We start from the raw sequence: 16,185 nt of genomic DNA on the forward strand, positions 1-16,185 counted from the left end.
GGTTTTAATGGTTAAATTATAACCTTTCTAATATATCTGAAGTACTAAGCCTAACACCTTTTATCACTTGATTGTGACAGTTATCACAGATTTACATGTAGGTAACTTGTTGAAAACTCAAAAGATGTTATATATTTACTTAAAAATTATTGGTGAAAACAATTATTTTAGCATTATACAAAGTTTAATTTCTCCTTGTTTGGTTTTTATTAGTAAAATTACAACTACCCTCTTTTATTTCATACATATTTTCAAACAAATGTGCAAATATTAAGACAGCATTTTCAAAATGAAAACGAGAACTTTGTTGCCGATAATCTGTTGGAATCAGGTTCATGTCAATGCTGCATTTGTGATCATTATTTGATTTATGCTTTATTAGGACTAAAATGTTTGTAGTTTAAACATTTGAAAATGATCACCAGGAAAAAAAAAATATCCATCCATGTGAGCCATATGAGCAAAACGGTTAACAGTAGTATTTTTATTCCAAAAAAATATATTTATTTGTATGATAGTAATTAACATGTATACATTATTATTGTTAATATGGTATGTTATACATTTAAAAGATGGAGGGGGGGGGAGTTTTTGGTGTTTTTTTAAACTAAGTTTTAACCATAAGCATGTGAAGTTACCAGCATGTGTTGGGTTGACTGGATCTAGTCAGTAACAGTAAGGTTGTGCATGGCTTTTATTACACTTCTATAAGTAGTTTTTTATTATTTTTTAAATAAAAAGTGTTAGATTTAATTGTGTTTTGAAGAATGAATCAAAGGATGGTTATGCTTGAATTTCAAGCAAAGAAGTGTTGATTTATATAGTAACAAAGTATTAGTTTGTAGAAAAATCTACAGAACGGGTGATAAATCATTGAAAAGTAGAAAATGTTTAACCTGTAATCAATAGAACAAAATAAACAGTATACAAAATTAAAGGTACAACATGTTAGCAATAGAATTTAATCATCCTATGGTTTTTTGTGTTGAATTGTTTAAAGATTTTATCCAGATTAAAAATACTAGGTATGATACTTGTTAATTACACAAGTTTTCTAAGCAGGTGTGGGTGAAAACTATTGGTGGGAAGTAATACTGATTATAATTTTAATGTTTCTGTGATATCAGTATTTTGTTAGATTTCTTTGGACAGGATATAATATAGCGGGTGAATTAAATGTTTTCATTTCTATTTTTTTTGTTTCTACTTTATTCTGTTGATTTGTTACTGGTTAATGTGAATTTCGGAAAAGTTTGAATTGTGCTGCAATTATTTTCTGAACTTTTTGCTGACAAGTAGTTAAAAAAAACAATGGTTTTTAATACAGAAAATATAATCATGAAATATTACAATATAATTAGTGCTAGGAACTACAGATCTACAAAATGTAACCATGATTATTCTGTGGTTGTGTTTAGTTTGCAGTAGTCAAGGTTAATTTGGCTATTGATCATTTCAGTTTAAAAGTAATTTTGGTTAAATTAAAATACTCATATTTAACAAATGAAAACTATTATACTTTTGTACAGCTATAACATAAATTAATTTTTTGATAACTAAGAATATAGGTTGGGTGAGAAATGTACAGAACTGTAATGACAAACTATTTTGCTATTGTGGTGCTAGAAAACTAATGCTATTTTAGTGCTTCAGTAACATAGTGTCATCAAATGAAGTTTTAGCAGGAACAGTTATTTTAGTTGCAAGGACAGAGTACTTGTTGCTTTGTCATTGAAAAGTGATTCTTTAATGTCAGATATGAAACAAAAGAGGCTTGTTTTTAAATATTTGTATTTCTTTTAACAGGAAGAGGAGGATTTAACCCTATGAATGGAGGAGGATATGGAGGTAAGAAAATACAACAAGCAAAAAAAACAAAAAACGTACTTTTAAATATATTAGAACTGTGATTTAGAATTAGCATAATTGGATTGGCTCTTTTTATTTTTGATCATATTGGAGTACCATTTTAATTGAAAATAGTGATTTGTGTTTTACCTTAACTCGTATTGAAGCATAGCTTTAACTTCAGAATAAATTGGCATGATTTTGTTTTAATCATATAATAGCTTTAGTTAAATTGAGAGCAGCCAAATTCCTCTTTGATACTTTATCCTTAAAAAGTAGTTTACAATGTAACATATAGGGAGTTCATGTGTAGTTATTTTTCTGAAGTCTTGTACACTTAACCAAAAATAAAACCATGTTTCTTAAGATTTATCTTTTAATCCTCAAATTACTACTAGGTTTTATACTTTTTGCATATAGCATCATGTTGGGTAATTTGTTTTTTTGGTTGTTACAATACTCATTGTAAAGAATTGACAAAGAAATGAATGCTCTTATAGAATACAAGCAAGCAAAGATTTTGAGTTTTATATATAGATTAATATTTTTGGTAGACTTACATATTTTACCTCTAAGTTTTTTCTTTTTCCAATTTGATCAGAAACTTTGACTGGGTTTTACAAGTTTATAAGTTTGTGCTCATGTTGCATAAAAGTATTTTTTATATTTTAACATTAAAATGTATATTATATATACATTAATTGTACTATATAACTTCCTTGGATCTCTCCTCAGGACCAGAAGCGGAGCTCATGGTGGACACCATCTTTGTTAGTGGATTGCCAGAGGATGTTACAGAACAGCAGTTGGCTGAGCATTTTGGATGTATAGGTCTGATTAAGGTTTGTGTACTGTGTAATATATGTCATCTTTTGCTGATAAACAGAATTAAATCGTCATCTTTGATTCTTATTGGTTGTTTTATTATTTGATATATCCAATTTGCATAGAAAGAAATCTTAAATTATTATGATTCTACTTCTTTGTTAACTTGGAATGTATTATAAGTTATGCAGTGGAAGTAGCTTTTAAACTTCTAAATTACTAGCCTTTGGTTAGTGTTTAGTTTAATTGTTAGAAGAAATAAAGTCTTACAATATTCAAAACATTGATATGATCACTATTTCAGTCAAGGTGGTTGCTGTCCAAATTAGCATCACATTAACATTACAATATTCAGGTTACAGCATCTTTCTACCAAACTTTAGGTATAAGTTATATTGTCTTTACTTTATAGCTATAATTTGATTAGTAATTTATAAATCAGAACTTTGTATGTCAATGTCTATCAGATGGACAGACGAACTGGAAAGCCTAAGATCTGGATTTATAAGGATAAAATGAGTGGTAGAGGGAAAGGTGAAGCTACCATCACTTATGATGACCCTCCTACAGCCACGTCTGCTATATCCTGGTTCAGTGGTAAATATCTAAGTGTAAACTCTTTAATCTTTTTGTGTAACAAAGTGCACATTTAACTATTGATATGCAGCTATGTAATTTCAAATAATATTCTAAATATGCATCATATCATATTTTTTAGAATGGTGTTAAAATTAATGTGTTTAAATAGATGGGGGGGGGGGTGGTCTATATAATAATAATAATAATAATAAAAAAAATTAAATAGATTCCCATGATGGGTTACTATTCTTCTATGGTGCAATTTTTTATATATATACAGTTTTAAAACTGTTTGGATTTGTCTTAGATTTCTTTAAGTATGATATTTAGTGTATCCCCCTCAAAATTGATAGCACTGTGGTCAGTGCCGATGTATGTGCAATAGTTTTTTTTTATTCAAAAATAGAAAAGTATGAAACTTCACACTTGACATGAGTGTCCCTTATACTGAATTCTGCCTTATTTGTATAGTGATTTTGAATTATTTTGATGTTTTTCAAGTCAACCATTGTAGATTTACTTACTAGTTTAAAATCAACTCATAATGAAAATATTAATTGTGTGATTTTTATTGTGGCAAAATTCGTGTACCCTATCTGTTGGTAAATCTGATTAAGCTTAATTGCTTTATCAATATTTGTCTTTTTTTTTTTTATACATACAGAATTGGTTATTTATTATAAGTGTGCACTAATAACCATAATCATTATCTTGCATATTAAAATTTCAAAATTGGCATAGAATTAATGAATAGCAAAAGATGCTCATGTTTCTCTTAAAAAAAAAAAAGCAACAGAAAGATTATAAGGAATATTTATATTAAGTTTGTGTAACTTCAGTGTTACAGCAGCTACACTGACTGACTTATCTTAGACACAATCTATAAACAATTCCAAGGTCCAGGAAACAGGTTCAACAAGCTAACTTTTCCCTATAGTGAGAAATATATTTTCTCTATCCATGACAGAAGCCTTTATCTATCTATTGTATTTGCTGGTGTATAAGGTGATACTTTTTACTCTTAAAACAATGCCTGATTTTACCTCTCGTCTTATACACAGGTTCAAAGATAGAGTTCCAGTAAGAACTCTCTGATTAATAGCATATTTAACAAAAAATACCTTGTTCTTTTTACTTTTGTTTGCTTTTTCTTTTTGAATAAGTGTGTTAACATTGTGCCACCTACTGTTACAATAACATACTTGTCATTGTATCATTTGTCTTGATTCTTCATAACAAGAAGTTATTTATCTCGCATGTATGTTACAATCAAGACATTTTTGATTTGAAATGTATTAATCTCATCCATCATTCTAAAATATTGCTGATCAAAAAAAGTTAGTTTCAGTAACGTACACTAATCTTGTAAACATGTTTTTAGAGTAGATCACTATACCATAAGGTTTTAGTACTTTTTTTTGTTATATAAAAGGAAATCAGCTGTGATAAACTTTGTAAAGTTGTTTATTACGTGTTTGTGACTTAAGTTATGCTGCATTGAGCTGTCAGTAGCATTTGAAGAACATAAAAAAACTACACTTGTGCTTGTATTGATTATACCAGAGTACAGGTTAGCACATTTTAAAAATTACTTGTAAGAATTTCTTTACAAAAGTAACATCCCAGACTTACTTGACAACAGAGGTCGTCCTATACATTGAATGTCAAAGAAATGTGCCTAATTTGCTTAAAAAAATCCACGGTTGTCTTGGATTTGTCTTATACACCAGCAAATATGGTTTACTTTCAAGGCAGTTTTGGTCAGATTTGTAAATAACAGATAGAGCTTATTGTAAACTTCAAGCTTTCACTGGTCCTTTTGAAATTATGACCAATAGACATTAGACTAGTAGAGGATTTGATTAGGCACATGTTGCTATGCAAGTTGATGTTCATAACATTTATTTTTTTACCTGAAATAGTGTATAAAACCAGTTAATAGTTGTTTTTGGACATTCTGCTTCAGTGATTAAAATATTCTTTTTGGTTTGAAATGCATAAGTGAAAGGTAAATTAATTTTTCATTTGGCAAAAACTTGAGAAAATAAATAGGCTTAGGAAACTATGAGTGCATAAGTCCAGAGCTTATACACAAGTGTATGGACATCTGATACTGTGATGTGTAACTCTCCAAGCATGAAAAAAGAACCAACATGATAAAAATTAGGCAATAAAAATATAAAATAAAGTATATGTGGAAAAGTAAAAAGTTGAAATTCTGAAGTTAATTGGAGGTATGGCAACAAGGTATTCATTTTATTTGATGTCACTGTAGATTGATGGTTTAGCTACATTCAGTGTTAGGGTAGAGAAAATATAATATAAACTTTTACCTTAAAACATTTAATATTCATTTAGGAGGCTATAGAGGTTAAGCAAATGAAATATGAAAACTGTAAAATGAAAATAAGGATTTATCATAAATCAAGTTTCACTCAGATTGAATCAGTAAAGGCTTCAGAAATTCATAGAAAATATTTTACTATAAATATTTTATTAATTTCGTTTTTTGTTGTAAGACAGACTTGTAATGTTTACTAAAATCTTGCCAAATTTGGAAAGGTACATTGTACATTCATAGTTATAGTATGTAATGTTACATGATGGTTACAAGATTGGTCAAATTACATGAGCAAGTATCTACTCATTTAGGTATAATTGTTCAAATCAAAATTTTAATTATAATAATTTGTTTGTTGTACATGTATTGTATTAGGACCTTTCATGTAATAATGTATTTACTCTTCATTTGAGGACGAAATCTGTGAATTCTTTTTCTAAATAAAGTTTTACCTAATTAGGAAAAATAATAATTTGGTTTCATATTTTAATGCATATGTATATATCTATGCAGGAAAAGATTTTCTTGGCAAGATTATCAAAGTAGAGCTAGCTGAGAGAAAACCTCAGTCGTTTGGTATGCCTGGTCGGGGTGGCGGCAGTGGTGGTGGTGGTGGCGGCGGCAGTGGTATGCGTGGAGGAAGAGGTAAGTGCACAAGTATTACTCGCATTCAAAATGGCAGCATTCATAACTGTATACATCACTAGCCATCACAGGTTTTGTGTGCAAGTTACAGAAAAATGTAAAAATTGTACTGCCAGGATATTTATTTTTCGTAGGATTTGATATGAAGTCCTGTACTGAGCACTAATATATAAAATACTTAAGATATGTGGGAAGAATGTGACTTGTCTGACACAATTAATTATTCCTAATTGTTCAATGGACTAGCTGATGAATTAATTGTAAATTTTCGTTTTATTCATTAAATGTGTAACTTCAGTGAAGAAAAGAAAGGCGTCGTTCATACTGTTTCATCACTGGAGTCACGCCTTAATTTTTGTCTGCATTCTGACGAGTTTTAGATAGTTTTAAAAATGAGTAACTTTGTTATAAGTTGTGTTGTTTGTGTTTTGTTTTTCTTTAAAAAGCACAAATCACAAATTTCTTGAGCATTCTGTTTGTAAAACTGTTTGTGTGTGTGTGTGTATATTTATATTTGTTTTTTCTTCCCAGCTCTAATTTTGGGCATGTATTAAATACTCACTTATTTTTGAAGTATTGCTAATTAACATAACATTATATTTTCTCTCTTACAAAAACCTTTTTAGTTTTGATAGATGTGAAGACTTCACATTCAAAAATTTAATAAGATAAGCAGGAACATGTATAATGCTGACTTGATATTATAGTTATTTTTTTACTTTTAAATCATTAAAAAAATTACTTTAATTTGATGTAGAAATTATAAAGCTGCCATGTAGTCGTATGAATTTAAAGTATCTTTCTGAACTAGGAAATTGAGACTAAGCTGGAAGCAAACCTGCAACTCTGGTAGTAGTACTTACCCAATCTTCTTTTTTCTTGCCATTGAGTTTAGGGGAGAGTTAACTAATTAAATATTGCAGCAAAGAATGTAGACTAGTAACATGCAAAAAGTAGACAAATTCACTTACCTCTCAAATTTTTCCTGGCTTTCTAATTATATGACAAGAGCCACTGCAAATCCATCCAGACTAGCCACTAACTTTCTCATGGGAACAAATCTTGTACTGTGAGTGAAATTGATGATATTCTGTTCAGAATACAACATTTGATAGATGAAAACCTTGACTTTTTTTATTGGTTATAGGTAACATATAATTAAACGTGAGAGAGAACCATTAATGAATTGTGAAAGAGAGCAGATGTGGCAGGAGGCATCTGATTTTCTAATTGATAGCTCTAACCAAACAAAATTGAAGGCTATAAAAATTATGGTTTGTTTGAGCAATAAAAATTTTATAGAGTATTGTACGCTTTATTTCCCACTTTTTCGAGGGGTGGTGGATAAAAGAAAATGGGTCACACTAGCAGAAATTCAGGTTTTTTTGTTGTTTTTTTAAATATTGACTTGTAGAATTAAGAACTTAATTTGTACCCTATTAAAATATGGATTATTATATGAGATTTTACGCTGTTCTAATTGATATAACATAAACAAAAATTAGTAAGAGCTAAATGTGGGCTATCTAATCACTGTCTCTCATTTTGAACTGCTGACTAGAGGGAAGGCAACTGACTACTAAAGAGTTAAATAAAGTGTAAATTTACTTTTCTTCTTCTTCTTTTTTTTGAAATTGTGTTAGGTTTCCAATTTTATTTCATAACCCTCTAGGGTTGTATAAGCAGGCATGGATCTAAGAGATGGGGAGTCCAGTTGACCTTATTCTAATTTTTATCTGTTTTGCTCTGTGAAAGGCTGGAATGCCATGTAGACTAGTTGTTTGGAGTTAAACTTAATCCAGCTCACAATAGTTATTTCAATCCAGGTAACAGATGCTAGTAGAGCACCCAAATCAGTAACTCAAGGAATTTACAGTTAGACTAAAGAAATGACTGAGACTGAGATTCAAAATCCTCTTCAGTATTTAATACAATGATTTTATATATTCATTTATATTAACATTGGCAAAAGTATCTCCATGATAAGCTTGTAAATCAGATTCTCTACAATACTCACTATAATCAGCAAATTATCTGTTAAAACATTAATTAACATGTACTCAGATTTACTGTAGTTTTATGAGCTTTTCGCGACATTATATGTTACACATCAAATTCTAACCACCTTACTCAATTTGAGAAAGACAGCAATATTTACTTACATGAATCTTGAGTGAGGCATAATTCTTGGTTCTTGCAAAGAAGATGTTGTCATGGCAGTTTCAATTTTCAACATAATCAATTCAGCAGCAGGTTGATGGCTTTCCTTTATGGGGCAGGAGACTTCAAGATTTCAGTAGAAAAACTGGCAACAGGACCAAATTCTTCTTATTACAAGCCAGGAGACTGACTTTCAAACCAAAAACATGGGTTTTTATACCAGTTCTTTTGGAATCCTTATGAGTTTCCAACTAGTGTACACGTCTAACCTGCAAGTGGATCTGTCACTTAATTGAATAATTTCTGCACACTCTTTGTAATTCTCGGGACTAAAAACAAGAATAATCGAATAATTGATCATAGTCAAAGACAGTAAATTGGCAGGCTTGTTTACATGTATCACTCTTCGTTGTCTTCACATCAAAGTTCTGCCCAGAGTCTCTGATTTCCTTACTAATTCCTTTTATGGAATTCATGTATAGTCTAATGAAGCTAATGTAAATATTCCTATAGCTTTCTCTCTGCTGTGATGGCATCAGTTTGTAGATATGGATCTCATGTCCAGTTTCTAATGAAGTTATATAAACATTCTCACAGCCTTTTTCTCTGCTATTATGGCATCTGTTTGAGGATAATGTAAACATCTATTTCTCAATACCAATTAAAATGCATTTTTGCTTTATAATTGACATACTTTTCCTTTTGTGGTCAAGCATCTCCATAGCATTAGGCAATTCTGCCAAACATTTCATCATACCATGTGCTATACATGACCGTTTGTTATGACATACATTTCTCGTTCCTTGAACCGTTGAAAATAATGAATGTCTCAAAATGCCACAGTGCTTCAGCTCTAAATTTAAGCTACTCAAAGAATATCAAAATACTGGGTTTTTACTTTTTTGTATGAGTATGTATTTGCATAATATTTTATTTACATTTATTTGTTTCCTTTGGTTACAAATCATTTGATTAACTACGTAGTTATAGGCTCCAGAATTACTGTAAATAAACTTGTAAAATAATAGTAAATTGTCTGGAAAAGTTTGCACTGTATTGTTGTAGTAGGTGACTGATATTGAATAAATCTTTCATCCAAATGAATGCACAAGATTTTGACACCTTTAGAGGTATCCCGTATTCCATATATCACAGTATATTGTGGTGTTTGGCATCAGGAGAACCATTACTATTTGTATTAACTTAATATATAATAATGTTAATCAGAAATTAACTACTTTGTAAAAACAAAAAATGTTGTGGTTGAAAATACTGTTAAAAAAACTACAAGTTTTGAAAGGCTAGCCTTACCACTGAATTAATTAATATTTTTCTAAACTTGCATTTGTATCAACAATGTCTCGTATAAAAGGTTACAGTGTTACGTTTATAAAGTTGTTTGGTGTTAATTATTTAAAAAAGTTTCATGTTGTCTGTAATAGATTTAAAAAACAAAATCTCAAATCATCTGTAATTCAAGATTTCTTGATTATTATTTTTTTTAATATTTTTTATAATACTTTGATTTCCACCTTATGAATCATTTTCATATCTGCAAAGAGGACAATTTCTTCAATTTCTTGCCACATAGTAAATTTTGTATTGCTTGTCTTTCTGGGATTGAAATGAATTTATTTTCTCTGAGTTGTATATTATCTTGGTGTAACAACACTGTTATGTTGTTAAAAAGAATTAGTTTATTTAATAAATAGTGTACTAAATTCAGATTTCCCCGTTCCTTGTTGTAATGATATACTAATTTCTTTAAGAACAAAGATATTTAAATGAAGAATTGGTTTACTGAGTAATAAATACTTCAGTTTTCATAACAATCCTCTATATTTCTCAACTCTGATTGGTCGTGCAGCACCCCCTTATTATTCCAGTGGAAATTGGTTAAAGTTAGTAGCTATAAAATGCTTACATTCAATCATAGGCTATTTGCTTATGAAAGTTAAATCAAGTGTGTATGCAATGTTTTCTTTCTTTCTCTCTCTCTCTTTTTTTTTTTTAAATGAGTTATGCAAGCTTATTGTGTCATTGGTGACTGTTGCTTACTTTTCAGATATTTTGGCTACAGTCTTTTTTTGTTTTTTTTTCACACAATTTGTACAGCACATTGGACTTGGTTCTGTAATACTTCTCTGCTATATCTTTATAGTGGAGGACTGAAAATTATTTTACTTTATTTTCTTAGGTGGTCGTGGTGGTGGGGGTAGTGGTATGGGAGATGGTGGACCTCCAATGCCTGGTGGTAGAGATGGAGACTGGCAGTGTCAAAATCCGTAAGAATTGATAATACTTTTATGCTCTTTAGTGCTAACTTGATTGCATAAAATGCTAGGGTTTGAAAATATATGCATATAACACCCAATTTATCTCTCATGATATTTAAAGTTCAGCCTTTTAACTTTAACTTGTAGTAATTATATGATCTTTTGTATTTCTGGGACAAAATACTGTATCCCTCACTGACATATTGCTTCAACTGTTGCTCCACAAACACTGTCTTTAAACCACCACTGTGTATGTGCAGTTTTATGCTTGTCATACTTAATATGTATTATCATGCAGCCAATTATCTGCTTTCTTTCTTTTTTAGGCCTATAAACATCAACATATTAAACATGTTATCAACAATTCCCTGGCTAATGAAGCAAAATCATATAACAAACATCTGGGGAACTATAAAAATTAAGCTGGATCTGATAAGGGGATGGTGCATATACCCCTAAAAAGTTATTGGTTTCTTTTATTAGACTTCTTCGTAATCCTGTTTATAACAGAGTTCTCCATAGAATTTCAGAACTGGGAATAAAATACCTTGGATGTCAAATTTTAAGGGTAAAACCATAAATTATTAGTGACAGTTTCCTCTGTAATAATTATACCTTGCCATTATTTCATAGTGATGCCCAGTTAGTTGTGGATATGTTTGTGTTGATGTTTGTGATGGGGGAGTGAAAAAGGAAGAAATTATGTGATATTGTGATGTAACCTGACGAATACTCACTTTAAAATTGGTAAAAGTTGTCAACTTTCACCAATCTGAAATGTGTGTGATCATTATATAATAACTACAAGTCCAAGTAAGCATCTTTTAATTTAACAATGAAACTGATTGCTGATTATCAGCTAACAAGTAACAGCTCATGGTCAATTATCAAATGCTATTGCTTGATAATCTGATTCTAGTTGCATTATTTTTTATTGTTAAATGTGTAAGTATAAAGACAGAAACATTCAAACGTAACCAGTTAACAACTCGCCCACAAAAAAGGCAGATAAATCTGATTACCATCTCATTTCCTTGATAGTTGTGTGACTGGGATCTCTGTATAGACAAGAAACCACATGACATACATGAGGTCAGCTATTGTTTACATGGGTCAAGGCAATTTGTGATGTATACGTATGTACAGGTCCATAATAGACATCTCAAAACAAATATAGTGAGTGCTCTAAAGTCAGTAATAGTGAACCTCAATTTCTAAGCATAAATGTGATGCAATTTTTGTGCATGAATTTGAAAATATTGGGCTACTGAGAATGTTGGTTTGAGAATAAAGTTTGTACTATAGTTTTTAGAAGCCAAACTGTCTTGGTATTAATAACACCCCATTGATAAAATGCTAACAAGTGTTCAGCATCTTATTCGGTAGCACAGATTATTTAATTAGCTTGGAAACATCATTGACATTAACAAAGTGTTAAAAAATGCTGTAGTAATAGCACTAACTTGGTGGACCTACTTATTGCCATATTAGACCCCCTCTAAACTACACAGGACCAAAATTACTTACAGTACAGCGAAAACTTTCTAATGTATCAAAATTCTCTCAAAAGTGTAAAAGTAAACATGTTTACTGGGAATACAAACTTTTAAGGCATAAAATTAGATTAAAACCCGAACGCAGTCTTCATGGTTAACTTTTGAAATTTAATTTGACACATTTTTTTGTCAGAATACACCTATTAATATGCATAGTCTTAAATAAGAAGTAAATACAGGCTACTTACTGGTTTTGAATAATAAAGCAACTAGTAAGTTCTCACAAGCAAGTAATGCCATATATGGCTGCAAATTAATGCCTCAAAATGTCATGCTCTCCCGCAGATTTTTCCAAAATTTGCTAGAGTAAACTCTGGTTAGTGTATGTTGCATATCTTCCTTCCAGGTAGCTATATGAGAGAACAGTGCTACTAAGTGGCTAAACAGAATCTCATGTAGTTGTTGGTGTATTTATTATGGAAACTTGAAGAAAATTAACTGTTCCTTTATCAATCTACATGTTATTCTAATCTTGTAGCTCATGTGGGAACAACAACTTTGCTTGGCGAGATATATGCAACCGTTGCAGAGCTCCACGAGGACCAGGAAGTCCAATGTCTGATGGTCCTGGAGGGCCACCGCCACGAGGTGGACCTCGAGGAGGCATGAGAGGCCGTGGTGAGAGGGGCAGAGGAGGACTTGGTCGTGGGGGGCCACCTATGGGAGGACGGGGTTTTGGACGAGGAGGTCCTGGACGGGGTGGACCAATGAGAGGTGGAGGACCTGGGTAAGTATTAAGATGGATTACTTTTTTCATATAGGGTGGTCTTTATGTTCCACATGATGTTTTTGTGTTATGTCAGTTTTAAAGCAATATGAATATTCTTATATTACAAGGCAATAGATATTTAGGTTTAAGTATGCTAAGGCCTGCAATGGTAAACTATTTGGATGACAAAGTTCCTTTTTTTTGTTGTTGAATATATTGTTATGGACTTGTCAAAATCAAACTATGATTATTAATAATATATAAATTGATCCTGATAAATAAAACAGTAAAAAATTGTTAGCAAATGATGCTACAGTGATGATTGATAAAAGCAAAAGTGATACGATTTTAATAAAGTTGAGTCATTGTTCACTGGTAAATCTTTGACAATCAAGTAGTCATTTTATGGTTCACAGAGAAAATGTTTCTGTTAGCAAAATAAAATATCAAAAGAAATATGTTCCTACATGATAAAACAAGTTAAAACTGATGAGGTATATGTAAGTTTCATAAAATTTTGTAACCTAAAAAGAATAGTACACAATACTACATTTAATTAAGTTTTTCACTCAAAACCTAGATACAGTTTAGATAGTGTAAACCAAGTTTAATGCAGTTTGGTTAAGTATTCCACTGTGAAAATGAAGATGACTGGCATGTGCATTTAGTACCCCATAGTCATTATAGGGCTCTAAAACTCTTGAGTTGAGTCAGCCTACTATATGGTATAAATAGTTATGAATATTTTTGTCTGTTGGTAGACTGATATTATTAACTATTTGGGGGGAAACTTGTGTTTTGCATTTAAAACACATGATTGTGGTATTTTGTATTTGAATTTTCAAAGTTTAAAAAATATAAAATAAATGCTGTATATTTAAAGTAATTAAAATATATAAGTGACCTGTCTCGACTACTCATGTACCAGGTTATGTACATACAGTTCTGAACGAGCCTAATGGTCTTGTTGGGAGTCTCAATAACTGTGAGGTTAAATTATTCCACAAACTGTAATAGTCACCAAACACCTACTACGAATGACACTTTGAGCTGAATGGTTTGATCAAAAATGACAAACCAAGTGACTTATCTAGTAAGAGATGCAATATATATCTAGCCACACTTTCCAAACTTGGCTGTTGGGGGCAATAAAACTCAACAGGGTGACAGTACTGGTACTCTAAGTGTCTATAAACAAATGAAGAAATTCAAACATAAAATCTTAACACTTAAACACTGCTGTTTGAGATGTGGCTCTGAAGGATGACAGATCTATTCCATAAATAATTTTCCTTTTGCATTGCATAGTACTATCTATACCTTTATGCAAAGGCTGATGTTATCTGTACTTCCCTACTCCTAATATTTATTGCATGATTCAGTGAAGTTTAAAAAGCTGCCCATTCACACAGGCACATTGATCTCTAATTATATAGATTAATAAATTCAATATTAGTGGGGTTAGGTAATTCTAGATTTTGAAATTTATGTATAGTATTCAAACATATTCCATAGTGTGTTGAATTCATATCATTAAACCTGGAAAAATACAAATTTTATTTTCTAATGAAATTTCAATTTGAATCTCATTTCTATAGGGATAGAGGTGACAGAAGATCAAGACCTTACTGAGGGCCTTAATTTTTTTTGTGACAGGCCTGTGAAGATGGAAATCATTTGAGCAGTAGTCATCCCTTCACTCTTATCCTTGGAAGATTTGTCATAAATATGAAATTTTTCTGTGGTGTATGTTTGTGTAAAGTGTCAGTGTTTCAACAATGTGGAGACTTAAATGTAATCTTTTATGGAAAATATAAACATTTTCACCACCACATTTTTGTTATTTTGGATTTGGTGAATGTGGCTATAGACAACTATTGTAAGATATCTTTTATTGTTACTTTCAATAAAGCAGAATACATATAGGCATGTGAAACAGAGTTTAAGCCTTTTAACTGATTACATTTCTGATATGAAGTAAGGAAAAATGCAAGTTTTTGTTGGCAAGAGTTTTAAATATGATGATAAACTTTGTCTAGTTTGTAAAGGTTTAAATGGTGACAAAGTAAGATTCTTTGTTTAATAGAATGCAGTATCCTCCCAGGTTCAACTCTTCTCTACCATACAACTACTGTTACACAGACAGGTTAATCGCCTGGTGGATACCATACAACTACTGTTACACAGACAAGTTAACCGCCTGGTGGATACTTGCAGTTGTTGTACTGCCCACTACCAAAACAAAAACTTGTTCTTAATATACTCCCTTGTCTCTCTCAAGTTAATTTTTTGTAGCCATCTATCTGCACCATTTTTGTAATTTCAGTAAATGAACTTGTAAAATTGCCTTATGTAATTACTACTACTTTTTTCTCTCCCAAATTAAAACATGGAACTTCAAGAACAATGGTTATCTAAACTTGATTTGTTTTTAGCATTTTTTTTTCATGCTGGACTGTACATTCAAACTCACATGTGTATGGAAATGGACTCGTGTATAGTATAGTGCTGAAAAGGTTAAGTTGCATAAAATGTTGACATTAAGTATACACACATGTATTGCACTGTTACTAGTGTCATATACGAGAGGATAAGAATTTTTATTGGACAACACCCTGTTTTACATTGCAAACTTGTGATTTTTATAACAGCCGTTTAGAGAGTTAACGAATATTACTTTTCTAACAAACGCCGTTTTTGCTGAGGTCTAACCCTGGATTTTTGGACTAAAAGATCAAGTTCTTTATCCACTGCACTACAGGAAAGTGAACATTTTGTTTTATTATTTTTTTCATAAAAAGATTAGTCGTATGTACGAATGTTATTTACGGTAAAATCCCAATCAAATATATAAGCAACCACTTTAAATAGTTAAATATAAATTTTCTAATATTCACAGTAAAAAGTCCCCCCAAAAAAAACATTTCCTACTCTTACATAACTCGTTACATTATTTTAGACGGGCAAAAGCTGAATCACCATTACAAAAAATGAAAGTGTAAACTTTAACTTATCAGTTAAAGCATATAAAGTGTTTTAGACAAATAGCTGGGAAAAGTAATTTACATAATAAGTAGTTGGTGGAAGTTTGAGTAGCTCATCACATGAATGAGATGATTGGTTTATAAGAGGACGACTTATGTAAATTGTTTTGTTGTTGTTTTTAATAAGCAAAGCTATGCTTAAAAGTGCAATCGCATCTTTTCATACTGTTTACCATAAAGTTTCAATTCAGTACAGAAACAT

At 30.9% G+C, this 16,185-nt stretch overlaps 1 protein-coding gene across 2 annotated transcripts in view; it reads left to right on the forward strand.

Annotated features, from left to right (window-relative positions):
- LOC106461984 (RNA-binding protein cabeza-like) overlaps positions 1-14,875 on the forward strand; it is a 41,702-nt gene extending 26,827 nt beyond the window's left edge. For both annotated transcript variants that reach the window (XM_022389100.1, XM_022389101.1), the window contains exons 8-14: positions 1,807-1,848; positions 2,584-2,690; positions 3,141-3,270; positions 6,107-6,238; positions 10,596-10,683; positions 12,709-12,957; positions 14,538-14,875. In XM_022389100.1, the coding sequence (XP_022244808.1) occupies positions 1,807-1,848; positions 2,584-2,690; positions 3,141-3,270; positions 6,107-6,238; positions 10,596-10,683; positions 12,709-12,957; positions 14,538-14,571 (782 nt within the window). In that variant the 3' untranslated portion in view covers positions 14,572-14,875. The remainder of the gene's footprint in view (positions 1-1,806; positions 1,849-2,583; positions 2,691-3,140; positions 3,271-6,106; positions 6,239-10,595; positions 10,684-12,708; positions 12,958-14,537) is intronic.
- Positions 14,876-16,185: the final 1,310 nt, after the last annotated feature.

The sequence above is a fragment of the Limulus polyphemus genome, unplaced genomic scaffold (genome assembly GCF_000517525.1).
Source record: "Limulus polyphemus unplaced genomic scaffold, Limulus_polyphemus-2.1.2 Scaffold1070, whole genome shotgun sequence".
In the NCBI taxonomy this organism is placed as follows: Eukaryota; Metazoa; Arthropoda; class Merostomata; order Xiphosura; family Limulidae; genus Limulus; species Limulus polyphemus.